This window comes from Spermophilus citellus (genome assembly GCF_964194105.1).
Source record: "Spermophilus citellus genome assembly, chromosome: 14".
Taxonomy (NCBI): Eukaryota; Metazoa; Chordata; class Mammalia; order Rodentia; family Sciuridae; genus Spermophilus; species Spermophilus citellus.
The window spans coordinates 63,596,562-63,620,512 of record NC_138194.1 but is presented as its reverse complement, the minus strand read 5'-3'; the positions used below and the strand labels follow the sequence as shown (position 1 = coordinate 63,620,512).

The 23,951-nt window shown below is 39.6% G+C and overlaps 1 protein-coding gene across 3 annotated transcripts in view; it reads left to right on the top strand.

Moving 5' to 3' along the window:
• The first annotated feature begins 8,839 nt into the window (after positions 1-8,839).
• Positions 8,840-23,951, top strand: part of VIRMA (vir like m6A methyltransferase associated) — a 72,303-nt gene continuing 57,191 nt past the window's right edge. Inside the window, exons 1-2 of one of the 3 annotated variants that reach the window (XR_014018717.1) lie at positions 8,840-9,073; positions 19,475-19,590. Coding sequence is in view for 1 of the 3 variants with exons in the window: in XM_081265713.1 (XP_081121839.1) it covers positions 9,011-9,073; positions 19,475-19,590 (179 nt within the window). In the remaining 2 variants the exon portion in view is untranslated. Of the gene's footprint in view, positions 9,074-19,474; positions 19,591-23,951 lie in introns of those variants that run through there. The other 2 variants (XM_081265713.1, XM_081265714.1) reach the window with 2 other exon arrangements.

Below are 23,951 nucleotides of genomic sequence, written 5' to 3'. Positions count from 1 at the left end.
TGGTTGAGAGCATCCCCAGCCACAGCTTTCACAGCTACGGCTGATCCCTATTGTCAACCGAGTCTATATGTCGTCTTTTATTTGAGAAAAAAACACTGAGGATGATTGTGAGTTGTTCCTGGTGATACCTCTCAGCCTTGGGTTCAGCTCTACGGGCTTTGCCCCTTCTACAGGCTTCTGCCCCTACTATGTAGTCCCGGCCAGACACCAAAGTGCCTCTTTCCCTGATGCTTACCCAGAAGTGGTGGCAACCCCCTGAGAATAACAGTCATCTCAATTAGGTGATATTAGAGACTGGGGGATGCTCCACCTCTAAACTTACCTCCTATGTCTCACCATGAACAGCTTCTCATCCATTCTCACTCATAGTCCCCTAGGCTGCCTCCTGGCTAACCCAGGTTCTCTCTCTCTTACCCCGGACCTAAACCCCCAAAGAACTTATCCGCTTGTGCAATCTGATCTGGTCTCAATGTCCTTTGGATAACGACTCTACATGGCTGCTTAACGGCACTCTAGATCCCAATATTATCAGGGATGTTTTCAACTTTTGTGAGCATTTGGGAAAATGGAAAGAGATATCATACATTTAGGCCTTCTCCTCTCTCTAAGCCCTCTCTCTGCAACTCTTGCTCTCCCACAAAAGTCCTCTTAGCTCTCACCTCCCCTACCCAGTGGATGAGCCCCCACCATACCACAATTCTCTTTTAAATGAAGCTGCTGCAGCAACTGTCCCCTCAGTCCCTCCACCCTTCTTTTTTCCTACCACATGCTCACAGGCTGCTGCTGTCCGATTAGCATCTCTGTGTCCTCTACATGAGGTGGCTGGGGTAGATGGTGTAATCCAGGTTCATGTACCTTTCTCTTTGTAAGATCTTTCACAGATAGAAAAGTGGCTCAGGTCCTATACTTCAAGTCCCACCACATATATCAAAAGAGTTTCAATATCTGACTCAGTCATATAATTTGACCTTCCATGATGTACATATGAGTCTAATACCCTCCTGCTGGAGGATCGCAACTGAGTTTGGGAGCAAGCTAGAAATTATGTTGATGAGGTACATCAGACCTCCCCTGCTCATCTGATTGGCACTGAAGCGGTTCCTAATCAGGATCCCAGTTGGGATTATAATTCATCTACAGGAGTAACTAGAAGAAATCAATTCATTACTTGCCTCATGGCAGGACTTAGAAAGGCAGCCCATAAGGCCATCAATTATGAAAAACTCCAGGAAATCATCCAAGATAAGAATGAAAATCCTTCAGCATTTTTAGATTGCCTGATCAACGCTTCATTACTATATACTAATCTGGACCCTGAGGCGCCAAATGGGAGACAACTACTGATGACCTGCTTTTCTCCCAGAGTTTCCCCAATATTAAGGCCTAACTAAGGTGCCTTGAGAGGGGGCACTTAACTCCCACAAGCTGAGGTTCTGGGAGTGACCTTTAAGGTGTATAATGAGAAAGATGAGAAGGTCTGGAAGCAGAAATATCAGATGCTGCTCAAGCCATCCGTCTGGCCTCAGCATCTGTCCCTGGTTCCACTGGCCCGCGGAAGGGTCCCTTGGGACGGGCCGGAACCTGTTTTAAATATGATCAGATGGGTCACTGGGCTTGTACATGTCCCAAGCCTTGCAAGTCTCTGGGCCCTTGTTCTAAATGCCATCAGGAGGGACACTGAGCCTTTGACTGTCCCTGAGCCCATAGCAGCCTCCAGCCATCCAGCCGTTCTGGTTCCCCTTTCCAACTCTTAGGACTGGCTGCAGAGGACTGACAAGGCCCAGGTCCCCATCACTGGACCTCTACCATCACTTCTCGGGAACCCAGGGTAACTCTGCATATTTCAGGTAGGCCTGGCTCCTTCCTTCTAGACACTGGGGCTACATATTCAGTCCTCAAGGAGTTCTGGGGGCCTACTACTCATTCTATGACCTCTATTGTCGGGATAGAGGGTAATCCTTCCCAACCCTTATAGACACCTAGCCCTTTTGGTGCTTTTGGTTCTCTAGTTTTTACTCACTCCTTTGTCTTTCCAAAGTGCCTTGTTCCCCTAATGGGAAGGGACATCCTCACAAAGTCGGGGGCTATGCTTTCCTTCTCCCCTCGTATCCACTTCCACTGAGACTCGCCTGCCGCTCCCCTGATCCTCACCCTTACCTTAGGACCATCCCCTATTCTGTCTGCCAGTGCCTTCCATTACCCACTTCAGAGGTGGCCCCTACAGTCTGGGATGTTTCAAGTCCTTCTATCGCCTCACACCACAAGCCCATTCACATCTGTCTCAAAGACTCTCTCCATTTTCTGGCCCAATCAAAATACCCACTCTCCCGACAAAAATTCCTAGGCTTTCAGCCTTTCATTCGAGACCTCTTGCAAAAGGGATTCCTTAGACCTACTCATTCCCCTTATAACACCCCCCATCTTGGCAGTAAAACAGCCCAATGGTTCCTACTGCTTTGTCCAAGCCCTCTGTTCCATCAACTCTGCAGTCATCCCAATCTATCCTATAGTAACCAATCCTTATACCCTTCTCTCTACCATTCCTTCCAGAACCTCTTATTCCTTAGACCTGAAAGATGGCTTTTTCTCTATTCCCCTCCATTCTCACTCTCAAGACATTTTTACAGCCCTCATATCTTTGGACAGGCCTTGGCTAAGGACCTAACTTTCACACATCTCACTCAGTCTATGGTGCTGTATGTTGATGACCTCTTTCTTTGCAGTCCCTCATTTGAGGTCAGTCATCAGGACACCTGTAAACTTCTTAACTTCCCTTCTTCCCGTGGCTATAGGGTTTCTCCATCCTTGGCAATGATAACATACCTAGGCCTCTTCCTGACCCCTACACACAAAGCCATTACCGTTGATAGAAAGGGCCTTATCGCTAATATACCAACACCCTCTACTAAGGAAGAAGTTGTCTCTTTTCTAGGTATGGCAGGATTCCTCAGGGCTTGGATTCCTAACTACTCTATATTGGCTAAGTCTCTATATGATGCAGCTCCAGGGTCCACTATCTGGAGCCTTATTGCACTCTGTTACAAAACCTTCACCAGGCTCCAGCAGGCCCTCCTCCAGGCCCCTGTTCTCCATCTCCCTGATCTCACACACTCATTTCACCTTTACATGGCTGAAAAGCAGGGATTTGCTCTAGGGGTCCTCAGACACATGCTGGGGCCAACCTTTGCCCTTGTGGCTTATCTATTGTAGGGTCTTGACCCTACTGTTCAGGGATGGGCCCCTTGCCTACAAACGTTGGCTGCAGATTCTCTAGTCATTAAAGAGTCAAAGAAACTCACCTTTGGGGCCCCACTCATCATCCTGGCTCCTCATAACCTAAAAGAACTCCTCACCTACATGGGCTTACATTTCTTAGCCCCCTGTCTCCTTTTATCTCTACAGGTTTCACGGGTAGAAGATCCCGTCTTACTTTCCACATGTGCTCACCTTTAAACCCTGCTACTCTCCTGCCCACTCCTCAGGACTACTCATTCTGTGACCTCTATTGTCACAGAAGAGGTGGAAACCTCTTCTCCTCTTACCCATTCATGCATTGAAACTCTGGAGGAGCTTCTTCCACAACCCTCCCACATACAGGAAGGCCCCCTGCTCCAGGCAACATACACTTAGTTCACAGATGGCTCCTCCTTCCTTCAGGAGAGAGTTTGGAGGCAGGGTATGCTATAGTCTCTCTAACTTCGGTTGTGGAAGCAGCTCCCCTCCCTGATAATACATCCAATCAGCAGGCTGAACTTGTTGCCCTCATCAGAGCCTTCACTTTGGCAAAGGGAGCCTCCCTCAATGTCTACACTGACTCTAAATATGCTTTCCACATACTTCTCTCCCACTCTGCTATTTGGAAGGAGCAGGATTCCTTACCACCAAAACTACTTAAATTACTCCTTTATCTCCAATCTCCTTCAGTCTCCAAGCTTCCCACTACCATTGGAATCTCACATTGTAAATCCCATCAGACAGACACCTCCTTCGTGACACTCGGCAACAACAAGGCAGACTCTGAGGCGGGGGCTACTGCCCTCCAACAGCCTAAGCCACCTGCATTCCTCGGCCTTGCTAGTCCCTTGACGGACTCTGCCCCACCTGACACTGAACAGATGCTTACCTTCCTTGCCAACCTCTTTCACCCCAACACCACATCTTTAAAACAATTTCTCACTTCCCACCTTAAACTCTGTCCAGAGGACCTACAATTTCCCTCTGCCCTCTCTGCCTCCTGTGAAATCTGCCAAAAAACCAATCCCACTTCCAATCTCCGCCTACCTACCTTCCCATTACACCAGGCAAGTGCTCTGATTGGCAGCTGGATTTCACCCATATGGCACCGGCTAGCAGTACAAATTTCTCTTGGTACTTGTCAACACCGTCTTGGGACGGATCGAGGCTTTTCCTACCACCAATAAATATGCGCCTATGGTGGCCAGCATTCTTGTTGAACACATTCTTCCCCAATTAGGCCTCTGCTCCTTGATTCAGTCTGATAATGGTCCTGAATTTACTTCCCATGTTTCACGGTCTGTAGCTAAGACACTCAACATCTCCTGGCATTTTCATATCCCCTACCATCTCCAGTCCTCTGGCAAGGTAGAACATACCAATCAGACCTTGAAGAACATTCTCACTATCCCTTGGATTACACTTAGATTGGACTAAACTTCTTCCCTTGGCTCTTCTTATTTTTAGGTATGGGCCCTCCCAAAGAAGCCACTCAACATCTCCCCTTTTGAGCTTCTATATGGACGGCCTATTTCCCTGCTCAGCTCAACCCTCTGATTCTCCACTATCCCTTGCTCCTCATCTTTTCTGGCCCCTTCTTGCATGCATAGAAAACTTCTTTGGCAATACAGTAATGCTGTTCTGGCAAAGACTAGTTCTGACTTTTCCCCTTCTCCCACTCTGTCTCATGGAGACCTGGTATTTTTTTAACCTCCCCAACAGGGCCCTCTCCTCCTCTCAGCTTTCCACAAAATGGACTGGACCCTATTGGGTCATTCTTACCACTCCCTCAGTGGCCCGCCTTGAGGGCATTCCATATTGGGTTCATAACTCCCATTTATAATGGTTTTCTCTGCCTTTTTATATAGTGACACCCACAGGCCCTCTCAAGCTGCATTTCTCCAAGGCTGGAACCCCCAATCTTCCTTTGGTCTCTGAGGACAATGAGGACACTGCAGAACTATGGGTACCATCCCTCCCTTTTTCAGTTTTGCCCTCCTCCCTCATTCTGCACTCACCACCCAGGGGTTCTACTACCAGGAACTATCATTCCAATTTCAAGGAGACTTACAGCAACGTGCTCAAACCATACTAACTATACAGTCCCTGCTTGATTCTTTCGCTGTTGTGGTTCTGCAGAATTGAAGGAACCATGATCTTTTTACAGCCCAAAAGGGACGACTATGTACCTACAGAAAAGGACAAGATAAAACAACTCCAACAGGACCTTGAACATCAGAAACAACAGCTCTCTTCTACTGAAGGATGGAAGCTAAGTAACCCCCTTCTCCAGTGGGCACTTCCTTTCCTGACCCCTCTTCTTGGCATAGGCCTTCTGTTAATGCTTCCCCACTGTGTCATTAGATTTGTTCAAGACCAGATCCCCTCCCCCCCAAAAATCTCTAATTAAGTTATAAACCAGCTTTTGTTACAGGAATATCAACCAATCCCTCACCCAAAATTGGGGCACAGGGGACAGCATTCCACCACCACTCAACCTCTGTCATTGTTCTAATGACATTCTGCAGTCCTATTGAGGGATTCAAATGCTGCCCCTTCCCAGCAGGAAGCAGTTTTAGAAGATTAATCTATGTCCCTGTTGCCTAAGGGTCCCAATAGAAAATAAAAAAGGGGGGAATATAAGGTCTTTGCTTAGCATCTGGATGGCCATCTTAAGTGACAGCCACTATTTTAAGGAAAAAGTTTTGCTTTCCCACCCAAAGACCTTTCTGAGAAAGGCTCACCACCCTCATACCAACCCAATCCTTAACTGCCTGCATAGGACCTGCTCGGCCTCTGGTTCCTGAGCCTGCCCTATAAAAATCCCAGAACCCAAGCCTGTTTTGCCCCTCTCTCTTATAGAGAGATGGCCTTTATTTGTCAGCTCTGACAAATAAAGTATCTCTACCTGGTCTCCGTCTTTTATTTCTTGCTTCCCTGTTTCTCGTTCCTCGCTTTCCCTTTACTATATAATGCTGACTTCCCATACTAAAACTAACCCCAATTAAATGAAAACAGTATCTGTAAAGTTATAGATTTTAAAGTTATAACCTGTTAGTCTCTCTTTAAGACTGGTGAAACTGGCTTGCTGGGTGTTTAAAACCAAAAACTCGAAGACCAAAGTCAAGGGAGTGAAAAGGCCAAGGAAAAAGTAGTCAACATTTTGGCTCTTGCCCTCTAAGGTCAGCCAGGATGCAGAGAATGATGGGTTCCCTTTCTGGGTCCTGCAACTCTGAACACATTCTTTCTCGATTAGGCCTCCCTTCCTGATCTGATCTGCTGATCAGGGAGATCGAGAGGACCTCTAGAGAACAGGAAGCCAATCAATGCACATTCTGCAAAGAGAAGGGTCATTGGAGACAGAAATGTTTCTGATTGTTTCAAGAGAAGCCACATATGGTCAGTCAGACCCTGAACCATCCTGACAAGTGGCACCACTGGTAGAGGAAAGCTAAAGGAGCCAGGAGGCTTTGCACATGTCTCCAAGAGTGATCTCTGAGGAATCTCAGCTGACGCTTAAAAATAGATAGGAACAAGATCAGTTTTGTCCAACCACTTGGTCTTAAACACCCTGCAGGAGAGTACAGCCTAACAGAACAGTCCTACATGGACATTTAAAAGGAAAAAACATTGTTTTTTAAAAAATAAAACTTATTATACATACTTGTGTCAGCCCTACCAAAATTAAGTAAAGCTGGACGCTATAAAGGTAGGGTTCTTGTGTTAGAGTGCCCAATAATAAGAATGATAAAAGTCACAAATTTGTCCCAAGTTAATTTGAGTCTGATTTCATAGGTATACAAATCTTCCCAACCTCCAATATTGATAAAGTTGATCTGTTTTTTTCCTGATAAAATTATGAATTGTGGGCTGCAGCTGGAGCTCGGTGCTAGAGTGGCATACGTGAGGCACTGGGTTTGATCCTCAGCACCACATAAAAATAAAATAAAGGTATTGTGACCACGTACAACTAAAAAATACATATTTTTTAAAAAACTATGTGTTATGGTCCTCATGGTTTTTAGAGAATGGCTAAAATACTAATCGTTTTTGTGCTAATTGTTTACAAAAAAGTAATGCTTTGCTGTCTTTATTGTTGTCTTAGCATGATGTATGTATGCCTTGTCCACTCACCTGCCAGCTGCCACTGTGGATCTCTGTACTGTCCTGATGCTGAATGCCTTTAACTCTCCAGAGAACAAGGACTTTGGGTTACTTCACCCACTTTCAGCATGAACTACCTTGGAGATGTGGTTGCCCACTTTCCATAGAAATGGAAGCTATAAATAGACAGTGGGGAAATGTAACAGGGGTTACATTTGATGCTTTGACTGTATCCCTTGTGGCTTTGAAACTTATATGTTTTTTTCTATTTCCCAGCCTTCTTCTCCCTGACATTCTCCTCCCTGATCTTCTTCTTCACCATCTCTCTTTCCTAATCTCATTTTCTCTGAATCACCTCTTTTAAAAAAAAACCTCTTCCTGCTGATGTGCAGAATCACAGCCTTTGGGACAGGAGTCCTCTGCATTTCTCCTTTGCTAACAAAGCAATATACCTTCTTTTTCCTTTTTCTCAAAAAAAAAAAAAAAGTCAAAGCATTTGAAGCCCTTTTGTTCTTGTTCACTGCAAATCCCTCCATCTCAGTACTGTAATCATTCAATGTACTTTATAATTTTATGGTACATATGCCCCTCAAATTTTATATTATTTTCCATTTTTTACAAAACTGTGTAAGTGCTATTTTACACAGTTTCTCAATAGGTAGTGGGGTTTGAACCCAGAGCCTCACACATGCTACATAAGAACCGCTGCTGCTGAGCCACATCTTCTGGCTTTTAGACTATCCACATTAGAAGACACAGATTTGTTCATTCTTTACGCCTGCTATATACTCTACACCTCCTTGTACCTATTTCTTGTGTAGCAGTGGCAATTAGGTTTTCAGCTTTTGTGCAAGTATGAAATGTATATGAACATTCTCATATTTCTAGGCATTTTTGGGATGTGCTCTAGATTTTCCATAAAAGAGGGGTACGCGTATGTTATTTTACTTGCTATTTCCTCAGTGCTCTACCAGAGGCCTGTGCCAATTTACGTGACAAAACCAGCTGTGTGCAGTTCCAGTTGCTCCAATACTCTTCAGTACATGACAGTCTTTTCACTGACCACCTTTTCATATTATTCATGACATTTTCACTTCCACAATTCTTTGAATTTTATTTCAATGAATCCTCACAATCATCTTATGGGTTACATATTATTCTTCACATTTTACAGGTAAGAAAACAAAAGAGTCTCCATTTGCTGAAACAACACTTTCTTCTAAAAATAATGCTTTACTTTGCAACTTCGCTCACTGCACCTCCAGATGCTAGAAAGATTGCTTTGGGGACGATATAGGAGGCCGGTCCTCCAGAGTTGGTAATGCTCCCTCCTCCAGCCTTTCAAAGCCTTCTCCACCCACCCCTCCCGGAGGTCGTCGTGGCTCTGTAGCGCTACAGAACCACAAGGTTTGGACCACTGGATACACCGTAGTCTCCTCCCCCTCCTCCCCGCTCTGTCCCCCACTGAGCGTTCAGAGGGCGCCCTTCGCCGCGCTGGAGAAGGCGGGGTCGGCCGCTTCAGGCAGCAAGGAGCTTTGGGATAGGCCGAGGCTTGAAGCGCTGGGGCTCTGATCACCGGAAGTGCTTCCGTTTCTCCCTCTCCTGAGCTGCAGTCTCCGAAGTTGGAGCGCTGCCCCGGAAGTCCTCCCCCTGTCCTCCGCCCGCGGCAAACATGGCGGTGGACTCGGCGATGGAGCTGCTATTTTTAGACACTTTTAAACATCCAAGCGCTGAGGTAAGGCTTGGCCACTTGATTCCGCCCCTACTCCTCGACTTGAGGACTTTCACAAAAAAATCGTTAGCGTCCTAGATTTTTTGCTCCCACCGATTGTCGCTTTAATTCCTCGCGCACACACACCCCATCCCCCAGCTTGGGTGTGAGCTCTGCGTCTGAGGGAGGGGGCGGCAGAGCCTTCTTTTCCTTGCTTTAACTTGCATCCCCCTCCGCGGCGTCTTGCTGGAGTTGGCTGCTTTGCTGGCATTACTTTTTAGTGTTATTATGTTTTTCTGTCAACTTTGGGCCTTGAGAAGGGTCGAGGTTCTCAGGTAACCTCTGTGGGTGCAGGAGGTGTCTTGGGCAGCTGGTCGCTGACCGTAGTGCGGGAGTCTGAGCAGCTCCCTCGGGCTCTGTGGTTCCCGAGTTAACGACGTTTCTAAATTCCTTCGGCTAGATTCTTCTAATGGAAGTTTTGCCACACTTTGGGCTCAGGATTGTAGTGTTCTCCAGTTTGTCATTAAACTTTAATAGTTCGAAGGAGGTTTCACACATTAGGACATGGGATGCGTACAACCTCTTTACGTGGAGACTATTTCGAAGTAGGAAGAATTGAGGGAATCGTAGTTAGAATTATTTTCAGCAAGCAAATGTATTGTCATTTTGAGGGGCGAGGGCACAGTGTTGTATAGCAATCTTTCTGTACCAAATTATTTACGGGTTCTTGAACGTGTGATATTTGAATATAGCTAGTTAACTGCAGGTTTCTGAAAGCTGGTCGAAAATAAACTTTAACGAAGTCCAAAGAGAAATTGGCGTGTATGTGTGTATCTGTGTCAGAGAGAGAGAGTGCGCGAGAGCCAGCGCGCGCAAACTTCCTCTTCTGTCTTAATGTAAACTTAAATCATTTTAGAGAATTGTTCTTTCTTTGAAGATTTTTTTTTTTCCTTTCTGGTACTGGGAATTGAACTCTGGAGCGCTGTACGATTGAGCTACATCCCCAGTCCTTTTTATTTTGAGACAAAATGTCTCTAAGTTGCTCAGAATGACCTCAAACTTGTGATCCTACTTCCTCAGCTTCTCCAGTAGCTAGAATTACAGGCGTGAGCCACCAAACCCAGCTAGACTATTTCTTCTGTTTTTATTAAGAGTGTGTTCTTGTATCAAGCTCCAAGAAGTTAGCTAGAGTCTCTTATTCTTAGTTGTATTTCCAGTGCTACAACAATATCTAGAAAAATGTAGGTGCTCAATAAATGTTTGAGTGCAAAATGTTTAAAATGAATAGTCTTTGTTTTGTGAAATAGTGATGATATGGGAAGTGGTTAATTCTTTGATATTTTATTTATTTAAAATTTTGTTGTTGATGGACCTTATTTCTATTCATTTATTTATATGTGGTGCTGAGAATCAAACCCAATGCCTCACACATGTGAAGCAAGCACTCTACTACCACGCCACAACCCCAACCCAATTATCTTTTATTTTAATGAATGATTTATAGGTCAGTAAAAGTCAAAAGTTTGGGTACTTTGGGTTATTATATCTTACTGACAGTGAAATAATATTTGGCCTTACATTCCATGTGGGTCAGTTGGCATGGTTTGTTTAATGACGGCTGTATTCCGACTGTAATTCCAGCTAAGTTTTAGAAAACCCACAATGGCAGCAATAGTTGTAGCAGAACCTGTCATATACAGAAGTAGAAAGTAGGTAAATATTTGAAGAAAGCATATGGTGAATTAGTCCTATACTGTTCTAGTTTAGGAAAACTGGCATTCATTCATTCATTATTTAATCGATTATTCTTTCTTTCATTCTTAGACAAACATTGAAGGCCATGAGAAGACAGGGCATGTAGTAAATGCCATCTTCTGGGAATGACTGGGAAAGCTTTAGTAGAGGTCACATTTGAACCAAGTCTTGAAAGAAAAATTTATGGGAGCTAAGATTTTTTTGGGGGGGCTGGGGATGTGTTTCAAGCGGTAGCACGCTCGCCTGGCATGCGTGCGGCCCGGGTTCGATCCTCAGCACCACATACAAAGAAAGATGTTGTGTCCGCTGAAAACTAAAAAAATAAATATTTAAATTCTCTCTCAATGTACAGCTGGATTGAATCTAGAAGTGCTTTACCACAGAGCAATATCCCTAGCCCCTTTTTATTTTGAAACAGGACCTTGCTAAGTTGCTTTAGGGCCTTTCTAAGTTGCTGAGACTAGTCTTGAACTTGTGATCCTCCTGAATCCCTGGGGTTACAGGTGTGTGCCCTATGCCTGGTAAAGATAAGAAATCTTGTTCTCAAATGTTTCTTCTCAAAAAATTTAGAACCAACTTGGTTTTGGGGATGTAGAACTGTATGTAGTCCCAGTTACTTGGGAGAGTGAGAGCATGGGTAACATAGTGATATACCACACACACAAAAAAAGTTTAACTGAACTGTAGATTAGCTCCACAAAATTATCATTCAAGTTAGAATGTGACAAAGTGCATAAAGAGGCACAATGGTGATTTCTTAGAGTTTATCATCTTTTTAAAAAATGCTTTTCATTATTGGACGTATTAGAATTCTAGTTTATATTTAACTTCCTTTGTGGATATTAAGGCTGCATGATTTCAGAAGGGAGAGATACTCTTCTTTTGAGAGTATTAAGAAAGACTTCATCTAGGCATTTACTATATGAACTTGGTCTTTGGTGGAAAGGTATGTACCGCAGCTCTAGTTAGGAAAGGATGGTATTTTACTGGAATAGTCATTTGTTCAGGTATGCTCAAGTAAGTGGCACCTGAGGGGCAGTTTGAAGCCAGATCATTGAGCTCCTTGAATGTTCAATGAAGGAGCATAGATCTTTGTACAAGTGGAAAGTTTTTGAGCAGGCAGATTATATGGTTAGTGAACTATATTAGGGAGATTAATTGATCAGTAATACCTAAAATTGTTCAAAGAAAACAGGTGTCAAATTCAGGAAGAAAAAAACAAGGCATAATGAAAGGTTGACTTAGCAGATGGGAATTAATGCTTGTTAGCCTTTATTGAATACTCCCTGTCCCCCTTCCTCCAGTGTTGGAGTTTGAACCCAGGGGCACTTTACCACTGAGCTACATCCCTAACCCTTTTTTATTTTATTTTGAGACGGGGTCTTGGTAAGTTGCCTGGATGGAGCTGAAACTTGCCATCTTTTTGCCTCAGCCACCCAAGTACCTGAGATTGCAGGCATGCATCACTTTGCTTGGCTGAATACTTTCTTTGAGTGGGGCAGTATGTTGGTTATTTATTAATTTTTTTCTTTTAGATATACATGACAGTAGAGTATGTTTTCACACACACACACACACATATGTATGTATATATATATATATATATATATATATATATATATATATATATATACATGGAGTATAACTCATTCATGTAGTTGAACGTAATGTGGAGTTTCACTGGTTGTGTATTCATGTATGAATGTAGGAAAGTTATATTCAGTTTGTTCTATCTTTCCTATTGTGTGTTGGTTATTTAAATAAATTATCTCTGATTTTTCCATCCATTTTGAAAAGGTAGTTTATCTTCATGAAATACAGAAATGGAGCCTGAGAGGTTAGATGTCTTTCCTAAAATGGCATAACTAGCTTAAGATACACCAGCATGCATTTTCCTGCCATGGTATACTCTGACCCAGTGATACTAAATAGGAAGGAATACGTATAAGATACATTTTGGATATAATTTTTAACTACACATATTCAGTAGGATGGAAGCTGAATATTGTAGTTAAAATGATAGAATTTTAGTTTTAGAGACTAGGGAACTGGTGGGGCTGTTGATAGTGAGTTTGATGGGAAAAAGATAATTTTAGCTTTTATTTTTTTAGATTTTTGTATTGTAGTGCTGCAGATCAAACATAGGGCCTCATACATACTAGGCAAGTGCTGTACCATTGAGCTCTGTATCCATGCCTGGTAATTTTATTTATTAATTAAAAATTTTTTTTCAGTTGTAGTTGGACACATACCTTTATTTCATTTATTTATTTTTATGTGGTGCTGAGGATTAAACCCAGTGCCTCGAAAATGTTAGGCAAGCAATCTACTGCTGAGCTACAACACCAGCCTGATAATTTTAGTTTTTTGTGTGTTTAGTAGTAAGCCAGATTTGCCCAGTAGGAAGTTGGGAATCTATTTAGAAACTATTTATGAAAATACCTTTTTTTTTTTTTTTTGGTATTGATGATTGAACCCAGAGGTGCTTTATCACTGAGCTACATCCCAGCCCTTTTTTATTTATTTTTTAATTTTGAGACAGGGTCTCACCAAGTTGCTTAGGACCTCACTAAGTTTCCAAGACTGGCCTGGAGTTTGCAGTCCTTCCAATTTGGGCTCCTAAATTACTGGGATTACAGGCATGTGTGACTGCAGCTGGCTTATGAAAAATACTTTTGAAAGTGAGGGTACAGTTCCAGGAGGGGCAATATAAGTAAAAATAAAACAAAATCTATTGTCTATTCTCAGAGGGATTTGTAATCTGGTAGGGAAGTTAAACTTTTAATTTACCTTAAAGGGATATGAGTGGTGCAAAGTGAATTACAAATTATGTTTGTGGTTTGTATGATACTCTTATAAAAATGAAAAAATAAATATTTTAGTAAATTTAAATTTCATTCTAGAAAAATTAGAAAATGCTGAAAAGCTATGCTTTCATGGTATCACCTTTCTTAGTGACAACTGTCATTAATACTATTTGCTCATTCTGTATCTTTATGTATTTTGCAATAATCCCCTTTTTATTACATAAGGAAGTTTTAAACATTTATAAGGCCAATCCTCTTGGTTTCAGAAGATAAGCAGTTAAATTTATTAACAGACTTTGATGATGGGGAAATAATGTTCCAATAAATGAATAAAACACTTAACATTGCAAATCAAGAATACAAGGTAGAGCTGGGATATAGCCCAGTTGGTAGATCGTGCTTGCCTTGGCATGCACAAGGCCCTGGGTTCAATCCCCAGTACCACACACACACACACACACACACAAAAAAAAAAAAAAAAAACAAGGTAAAACTAAAATTAACATAACATATATCTGAAAAATTGTTTAAAGTCAGATTTAAGTAGGACTAGCTGGTAAACAAGTATATGAGTAGAGAGATGCTATATTTTGATATTCCTGTTGATATGATGTAAATTCCTTTCTTTCTCCCCCACACCTATTATAGTCAGTATTAGAATTTTATAGGTGTAATTAATGGTTTTCTTTATATTAATATTTTCCAAATCTTCTAGTGAATATGATTATGCTTAAACATATGAACCCACTACCTACATTAATGTTCCAGTACTGTTTGCGGTTTCTGTTTTCACCTGTGTTGTACATCCTTGTACATCGAGAAATTTGCATATGTATCACTTAAAAAGTAAACTTCATTAAAAAAATTTTTTTTGACTATGTCATACATGTATGAGGTACAAATTCAAAAGGTACAAAACAGTATTCAGTAAAATATTTAAAATTGGTTGTATAATATTTATGTAAATAGTAATGTTATTATTTATTTACTAAGTTCTCATACATTTAGATTTCTGGCTTTATAAACAGTGTTGTGATATTCTTGGGCCTAAATTATTTTATACATCTTTACTTCTTTAATATTATTTTTCAGAGTAGAATGGTTGGGTTAAAATATAGTCTTGGGGAGGTGGTCAGTGTTGGAAAGTTCTTTGTAATGATCATTTTAGAGTTTATGAAACTAATTTGTAACTCTTCTGCGTTAGTGATAGAAACAGATAAGATAGCTAAGGGAGAGGGTAGAAAGAGAAGACAAGGTAGTTCTAGAGATAAGGAGCTGTAGATAGCTGTGCTGTGATCTTTAAATGCACAATAACTCCTATGCATAAATGTGTCTTAGTCATAGAATCTGACCAGTCTGTTCTTCACATTTCTGTTACCTGACTGATTATAAACCTTCCATGATTTCCTATTGTCATCCTGCTTGTATTTTTTATAACCCTCTAAGAACAATTTGATCCCCTTTAAGCACCTATTATAAGTTCTTCATTCATTAAAAAATATGCCAGACATTGTGAATATACAGTAACTGAGACTTGGTTCTCATCTCCTTGCAACATATATTTTAATGAGGAGAGTTAAAAGAGTCAATTACAATTCAGTTTGATAAGGGACTTTGGGTACACAAGGGAGAAGTGCTTAACTAGGCTTGATCAACTTTCTCTTGAAAGTTATAATCTCAGCTGCTCCAGAGGCTGACACAGGAGGATCACAAGTTTGAGGCCAACCTCTGCAAGTTGTGAGACCCTGTCTTGGGCTTGGGATGTAGCTAAGTGGTAGAGTACCCTTGGGTTCAGTCTCCAGTAAAGAAAAGAAAGTTGACATCTACAGGGAGTTGGGGCAGAGGGGTATCAGAAGGTTCTAAACCAGGAGAACAGCATAAATGAGGGCATGAAGTTGAAAAAGAGCATGGTATGCTAGGGGTATAAGTTTGGAGTGATTAAGAAGCCAATCTTATCTATAAGACCTAGGAATTTGGCTTGGCTATAGGAAAGAGCAGGGGGATGATGTATTTATAATTTAGGGAGAACATGTTGCAGTAGGAGAATGGGTTGGAGGGGAGCAAGAAAAAAAGCACAAAACCAGCTAGTTTGTTTGCTAAAAAGGACTGTTTATTAACAAACATAATGGAAATTTATAGAGGAGCTAGAAGTAATATATTTGTAAGAACAGGTCTACTACCATTATTAAGGTATAAAAGACTCCTATGATTTAAAATAAAGAGAAGCCCCATAGAAAAAAGTCTATAAAATATTTGAGCAGATAATTCACAAAAGCAGAAACAAAAGTCAGTATATGGAAAATATTATTACTTACTAGTAATTAAATGAGATTATTAAAAGTAACAAATAATAACATTTATTACCTCTCAAATTGGATATTTTTTAAAAAAAATATTGTAATTCCTACAATGGTTCTGAATGTTGAATGTACACATGCTCATATCCAGAGAATCTAAACTGATAAATTTAGAGTGTGTGAAGCTCCTATGGAAAGTGAATATATGATCTATATTCCAAAATTCCATTCATATCCTTTGATCAAGCAATTTCATTTCTAGGAATGAGTCCTAAATAAACAATCATTGATATACTAAAGATTTTTCTATAATGATGCCCACTATGCAATTATTTATTTATTTAATTATTTAATTTATGTATAACAGCCGAATGCATTACAATTCTTATTACATATATAGAGCTTAATTCTTCATATCTCTGGTTGTATACATAGTATACTCACACAAATTTGTGTCTTCATACCCAAAGGACTTAAAAACTGCATACTACAGGGACACAGCCACATCAATGTTTATAGCAGCACAATTCGAAATAGCTAAATTGTGGAACCAACCTAGATTCCCTTCAATAGATGAATGGATAAAAAAATGTGGCATATATACACAATGGAATATTACTCAGCAATAAAAGAGAATAAAATCATGGCATTTGCAGGTAAATGGATGGAGTTAAAGAAGATAATGCTAAGTGAAGTTAGCCAATCCCAAAAAACCAAATGTTTTCTTTGATATAAGGAAGCTGATTTATAGTGGGATAGGGAGAGGGAGCATGGGAGGAATAGATGAACTCTAGATAGGGCAGAGGGGTGGGAGGGGAGGGGAGAGGGCATGGGGTAATTAATGATGGTTGAATATGATGATCATTATTATCCAAAATACATGTATGAAGGATTGTTCTTGATATAATTCAGATTAGAATGATGTAGTCATAGAATTAAAGGAATGACAACAGGAATGAAGGGAAATATAGATACGAGAGCTATTTAGAATATTATCACTAGGGGGCTGGGATTGTAGCTTATTGGTAGAGCACTTGCCTAGCATGTGTGAGGCACTGGGTTCAATTCTCAGCACCACATAAAAATAAATAAATAAAATAAAGGTATTGTCTCTATCTACAACTAAAAATATTTTAAAAAAGAATGTAATCACTAGGAATTGGTGTTTGAATGAATGGATGATTTAGATGAGAATGAGAAACAAAAGGATAATTTCTTGGGCATTGTGTGGATAGTAGTGCCATCACTAATGTAGGAGAGTTAGGTTTTGGAATTGCTGTGTTTTTGGTGCCTGAGGGACATTCAGGTGAAGATACCTAGTTGTGTATAACAATCAGGTGGAGATACCTAGTTGTGTATAACAGTCAGGGGCTCAGGAGAGAGGCCCCAGATGGGGATACAGATATGAAGTTGCCTTCTGGCTGTGGATGAATTATTTCATGTAATTCTGATGGTTGTGCTCAGCTACTTTGCCCTACATTCGTTTCTCATTTTGCTCTCTAGGCATGGTGAACTATGCTTGCAATTTCTTGAACCTTCCAAGTTCTTCTTTACATTCTTTTTGTACATGCTTTCTTTCTCCTTTTGCCAAGAAAGCTCTCTCTTCCACTGATTCTTGTTTTCTTAGAAGACTTACTTAACTTAGGTACAACTTCTTGGGGATACCTTCCCTGACACATCTTCCCCCAAAAATGGTTGCTCAAAATCTGAGCTAGGTAAGTACCCTTCTGAGTTTTTAAAGCATCTTGTCTGTACTGTTTGCATCATGGCATTTTCTCTATTTTCTGAAGTAAGTTGTTTTATATAAAAGGAATGTGATTTTTTTTTTTTCAGTTATAGGTGGACACAATATCTTTATTTGTATGTGGTGCTAGGAATTGAACCCAGTGCTTCCACGCATGGTAGGCGAGCACTCTTCCTCTGAGTTACAGCCCCAACCCCTTGAATGTAGTATTTGTTGACTGAATAAGGTATAATCATAATAATTGGGATACAAGATCAGCTCTAACAAAAAACAAACGTAATAGTAGCTTTACATAAAATAGGATTTCTCTTTCAGTAATCTAGTTGAAAATAACCTAGGGCCCATATAACGGTTCTACAGTGTTGGGGACCCAGCCTTTCCATCTGTATCATTTGCTATCCTTTATAACATTGCCTGTATTGTCCATAATAGCTCATTATAACGTCTATATTCTAGACCATTGGAAGAAAAAGTGGAAGATAGGTCCAAAAGTCTGAACCTTCTCTTTAAGGGCATGACCCAGAATTGCTTACATCATTTTCATTTATATCAAGGAATTTAATAGTCACATGTTCATATTTGCATCTTGGGAATCTGGGAAATAGCCTTTGGTTCACTTATGCCCAGCTAAAATTTCTCTAGAAGAAGAGGAAAGTGGATATTGGAGAATAATTAGCAGTTAGTCTCACTTTAAGTTTATCCCATTTATTTTATTCCAATGAGAGTTTGAAGTACATTTGAATAGTGAACATATTACTGGCAGATTTCTGTGCCTATATATTATAATTTCCAAGTTTAAAATGCAAAATTAGGAAGTCATCTGTTACATTTCCAGGGAAGTCTAACCTGCACATGTTGTTCCTTTGGTCTGTTATGGTAGGCATGATATTCTTTGCAGCTTCAAGACTTAGCCTTTCCAAATGCAAATAACGTGAACCTATGGTGAACTTTAACCACTAAATAAAATAATGGTTGATTCAAATGCTAGGAAAAAATGATGAAAAATATTCCAAATCAATGTGAATTTTTTTATTGATCACAAGAGTTGCATTTTTCTAATAAAAATGTTACATAGGGATAAGTATGTAATAAATATAATTTATGATGTCCATTTAATTTTTTTTGTGTGGGAGTTCCTCAGCTATTCAGTATCTAAATGGTTTTTCTGATCCTTTGACATTATTTAGTATGTAAAATTTAGCAGAGTAAGCTAATTAAGTATAGATCTGCAACCTTTTAACCAGAAATTTAAAAATTCAGAAATTAAAAGTTTTAAGTATTATTTTTGCAAATAATAAAACCTTGAAACTGTCCTGAATTCATTTAGCTATACAATCTAATTTGAACCAATATTATACTAGTTTTAATCTTTATTTAGTGTGAATGTTGATACATATTGCTGTAGAAATATTGATGTTTTGATTATAAGATATTGATGTCTCAGAAGCTGCTGGAATTCTTAGGTAATATGTAGTGTTTGTATCATATACCTTTCTAAAAATTCAAAAAGTCAGGATTTTGAAAGGCAACTGGCTCCAAAAGTTTCATTTAAGAGATTGTGAACTATATTGATCTAAGCAAAATATCAGCAGAGAGATAATGCACTGCAGAAAATGTTATATTAAGTGAAAGACTTAACAGGTGCATTTTATCATCAGCTATTAAAAATGATTTATACAGCATTGTAAAATATTTAATGATATGGTTATTTTAAGGTTATTTGTGATGCTTTGAATGAAAATAATTAAAAGATGAGCATATTTTGAATTGGGAAGCATTGTTTTGCTTATAATGTGTCTCTTCTTTACCTCCTTTTTTAAAGCAAAGTTCTCATATAGATGTGGTTCGTTTTCCATGTGTGGTTTATATCAATGAAGTTCGAGTCATACCCCCAGGAGTGAGAGCCCATAGTAGTCTGCCTGACAATAGAGCATATGGGTAAGTTACTCTCTTTGCAAAACTTTTTTTTTTTTTAACTAAAGAATGTCTTAGAAACTTATTCTTGTGGGAATGGGTGTGTGTTTGTGTGTGGGGACTGGGGTGCTGAGGGATCAAATCCTGGCCCTCACTGTGAGTGCTAGGCTCGTGCTTTATCACTGAGCTACATCCCAGTCCCTGAAACAACTTCTTTTTCTTTTCTTTTTTTAAATTCTTTTTTTTAAAAATTTGTTCTTTGTAGTTATACATGATAGTAGAGTCAATTTTGACATATTTGTACAAATATGGAGTTTATCTTATTCTAATTTTTGGATTCCAGTGGATGTACATGATGTTGAGACTCACTGTGGTTGAAACTTAAGTGCAGAATTTTAAGGTACTATTTTGCAAATAATAAAATGTTGAAACTTTATGGTCACTTTGCATTGTAATTAACTCTTAAGTTTTCTTTATAATGCTTTTATCATCATAAACTTGAAAGGAGGAATTATTTGACCTAAGTAGTAGGTAAGATTTTTAAAAATTTATCCTTTTTTAAAAAAAGTTGGTAGAAATGCATTTACATTTTCCAAAATATTATGGGATAACATAATCAAGTATATAAAGTGTTTTTTTTTTTTTTTGGGGGGGGGTACTGGGGATTGAACTCAGGGGCACTTGACCACTGAGTCACATCCCTAGCCCTATTTTGTATTTTATTTAGAGACAGGGTCTCACTGAGTTCCTTAGTGCCTTGCTTTTGCTGAGGCTGGCTTGCTTTTTTTTTTTTGCGATTCTCTTGCCTCAGCCTCCCAAGCCAGCAGGATTACACGGGTGTGCAAACCATGCCCAGCAATAAAGTATTTTTAACTTTACTTCAAAAAAAAATTTTTTATAGTTGTAGATGGACAGAATGCCTTTATATTATTTATTTATTTTTGTATGGTGCTTAGGATTAAACCCAGTGCCTCACACCTGCTAGGCAAGTGCTCTGCCACTGAGCTACAGCCCTAGCCCTTTAATTTGACTTTTTCCTTGAAAATAACTAAGAATTAGTTTAAATATTTAGAAATGTATTTTTAACACATTATTTAAGTTTTTACAACTCAGTGATCTTCTTAGTTCAGTACATGTATCTTTTTATAAATGAGTAACTTCAAATGAGCCATTAATTGTAATTACTAAGTAATTATTTGGTACTTTATCTTTCTTAGGTTCTGTGGGAATTAAAATGTAAGACCATCATCCTGACATGGAGATACAAATAACTTTAACAACTGACAAAAACAGAGAACTTAACATGAATCATTATTTTAATACATGGATTAGAGTTATAAGCCACATTTTGGCTGTAGGAACATGAATACATATAATAAATATATCTTACATACATTTTTAATTTATAGCCTGGATATTAGTTTTATGTGTCAATACCACATTCCATTCTATAGATACTATGGGTAGCTCAATTTCTGTTACATAAAAGAGTTATACCTACTATTTCATGGTTTTAAGGGACAGAATCAAAATTAAAGGCTTATTTCTTCCTGTGAAAAATAGTTGTTTTCTTACAGAAATAGTCATAAAATCTTCAGAAGTACTATTCAGAAATTAAAACATAAAAATAAAACAGGCATATTTAATGTTTTTAAAGAGAATTCATTGTTATTCACTTTTTATATTTTTTCACTTAAAAGAAATTAAAACTCATGTTTTCCTGTACATTTCTTCCTACTTTTCTTATCACACACATGTAGAATGTAAAAGAGAGGGTAATGATAGCGTATACCACAGTTTTGTTTAATTACAATGCTTTTGACCAAGAAAGGTTTATTAGTTATGTATTGTTCTTTAACAAATAACTGCAGATTTTTACAGTCTGAAACAGTAAAAATTTATTTTATTATATTGTTTTTGAGGGTCAGGAGTTGTAGGGGCTTAGCTGGCTCAGGTTCCCTCCTGAAGTTGTAGTCAAGATGCAGGTCAGAGCTACAGTCTTACCTACAGTTTTAGAAGATTTGAGTGAGACTGGAGAGTTTGCTTAGAAACTCACTTGTGGGCTGGGGATGTGGCTCAAGCGGTAGCGCGCTCGCCTGGCATGCGTGCGGCCTGGGTTCGATCCTCAGCACCACATACAAACAAAGATGTTATGTCCGCTGAAAACTAAAAAATAAATATTAAAAAAAAAAAGAGTCAATGGGCAATTTAAAAAAAAAAGAAACTCACTTGTATGCTTGCTACGAGATCCACCCCATGGGGATCCATTCTTATCACGTCATGACATGGCTTCTTCCAGGAATGATCCAAAAGTGAGAGAGCGGGCTCAGGAAAGAAGCCACAATCAGTGTGTTTTATAACTTAGTATTAGAACTGAAACTATAGCTTTTACCATATTCTGTTGGTTACATACTGTAGGACAGTGTGGGAAGGGACTCTCCAGGTTGTGAATACTAGGAAATGGGCCATCTTGGAAGTTGGCCACCATAGCAGGCAAAGTTGATTTCTGTCATTAGCTGCAGTGGATATGAATATTTATTACATTGCACCACTGTGCCTGGAGACATTTCTTTCTTTCTTTCTTTCTTTGTTTTGAGACAAAGGAAAAAAAAGATTTATTGCTTTGCCAGCAAAGGAGAAACACAGGGGACTCCTGTCCTAAAGGCTGTGATTTTGCCCATCATCAGGAACAGGGGGCTTTTATAGAGGTGATTCATGGGCTACATTCCTCCACATGTTCTCTGTTGGAGTTGTGATTGACTTCTTAATTTGGGAGATAGTCATTCTGAGATTTTCCAGTACCATCCCCAAAGTCTGGATTGCTTCGTTCCTGTGGTAGGTGTGCATTCAAGGACAGATAAATCTGCCTAAAATGGGAAAGAAGGTAATCCTATTTCCTCTGAGATTAGGGATGGGAGAGATTAGGAAGACAGGAAGAGAAAGAAACATGTTCATTTTAAAATATGTTGCAGTGGCAGAGCAGCAAGGGCTATATTCAAAAAATAAAGTAGACCACTGTTATAAGAACATTGTAGAACATTTCCCCTGGTTTATCACCAGGAAATAGAAAGGAAGGTCCTTTTCCAGGAGTAGGGAACATGGCTAGGTGACTAATTTGACATTATTTTAAGTAACAGGTATCATTTGTGTAGGACAAATTCAGGGCTGAAGGCTGCCCAAGTGGGAAGCCCATGTGCCAATCCTCCTGTGTTTTGGTGTGGGTCTCTATGGCTGGCCCAGGCTGATATTCAAATCTGAAGGGCTGCCAAGTGAGGTGAGAGCAGTGGAAAGGCAGAATTGATAGCCATCCCTGCTTCTTCCAGGAGTCTTTTGCATAAATCCTGTGTGCTCCAGCACACTTTTATGATAGAGATTCTTGGAACTGATATTCTGGGTTAAGTGTCTTTGTGTTTAATCCTTAGAGATGTTGCCAAGTTGTATTCCAATGGGGGAGTGCATTTTACTCTATCTTAACCAATTATAAATGTCATTTACCTTTGCCAGTTTGGTAGATGAGAAATTATATTAATGACTAAATCGTCACTTTTTGGGAAGAGGCACCAGTCCTCAGAGAGGGACTAGATCTTAATATGTAGAGAGAAACTACTGAGCATGAGTCCTGGTAGGCCAGCTCTTTTCTCCTGGCTCATAGCCTGGATTCTTACCAAGGGCAGATACATTGACACCTTTATGCCTATCCCAACTATGTGGCATCTTCATCTTTCTGTCCTATGCATGATGGCACATCCAAGTGGACTTCTTACCCACATCTACCACTGCTGGTTTCTAACCACACTGCCTTCTGGTGTTTACACCACAGTTACATGTCTGCTAGTAGTTAGCTGTGGCTAGATGCCATTTCATGGTCTAGCCATACTATGGAATACATTTTGACCTTAATAGTGTTGCTGAAAGCTCAGTCCTTGTCTCCGATGCCAATCTAATAATGAGGACACGGTTTTGAGAAAAAAGAAAAAGAAGGTTTATTGCTTTGCTAGCAAAGAACAACACAGGGACTCCTGTCCCAAAGGCTATATATACTATATCTTTTATATCAGCAGCAGAACAGGGGTCTTTTAAAGAGGTAACTCAAAGGCTACATTCCAAGTGTTCTCTTGTTTTTTTTTTTTTTTTTTTTTTTTTGGTATTGGGGATTAAACCCTACCCTACTACTGAGCTACACTCCCAGAGTCTTGAGACAGAGTCTTGTTAAGTTTCTAAGGCTGGCTGGTCTGCAACTTGTGATTCTCCTGCCTCAGGTTTCCAACGTAGCTAGGATTATAGGCCTGTGCCACCACAACCGTCTTCCATATTTGATTCTTTACATTGTTTTTCAGTGCCTAAGACCTGAGCCTTTGGGAGCTCAAAAGTTTTTTCTTAAGACA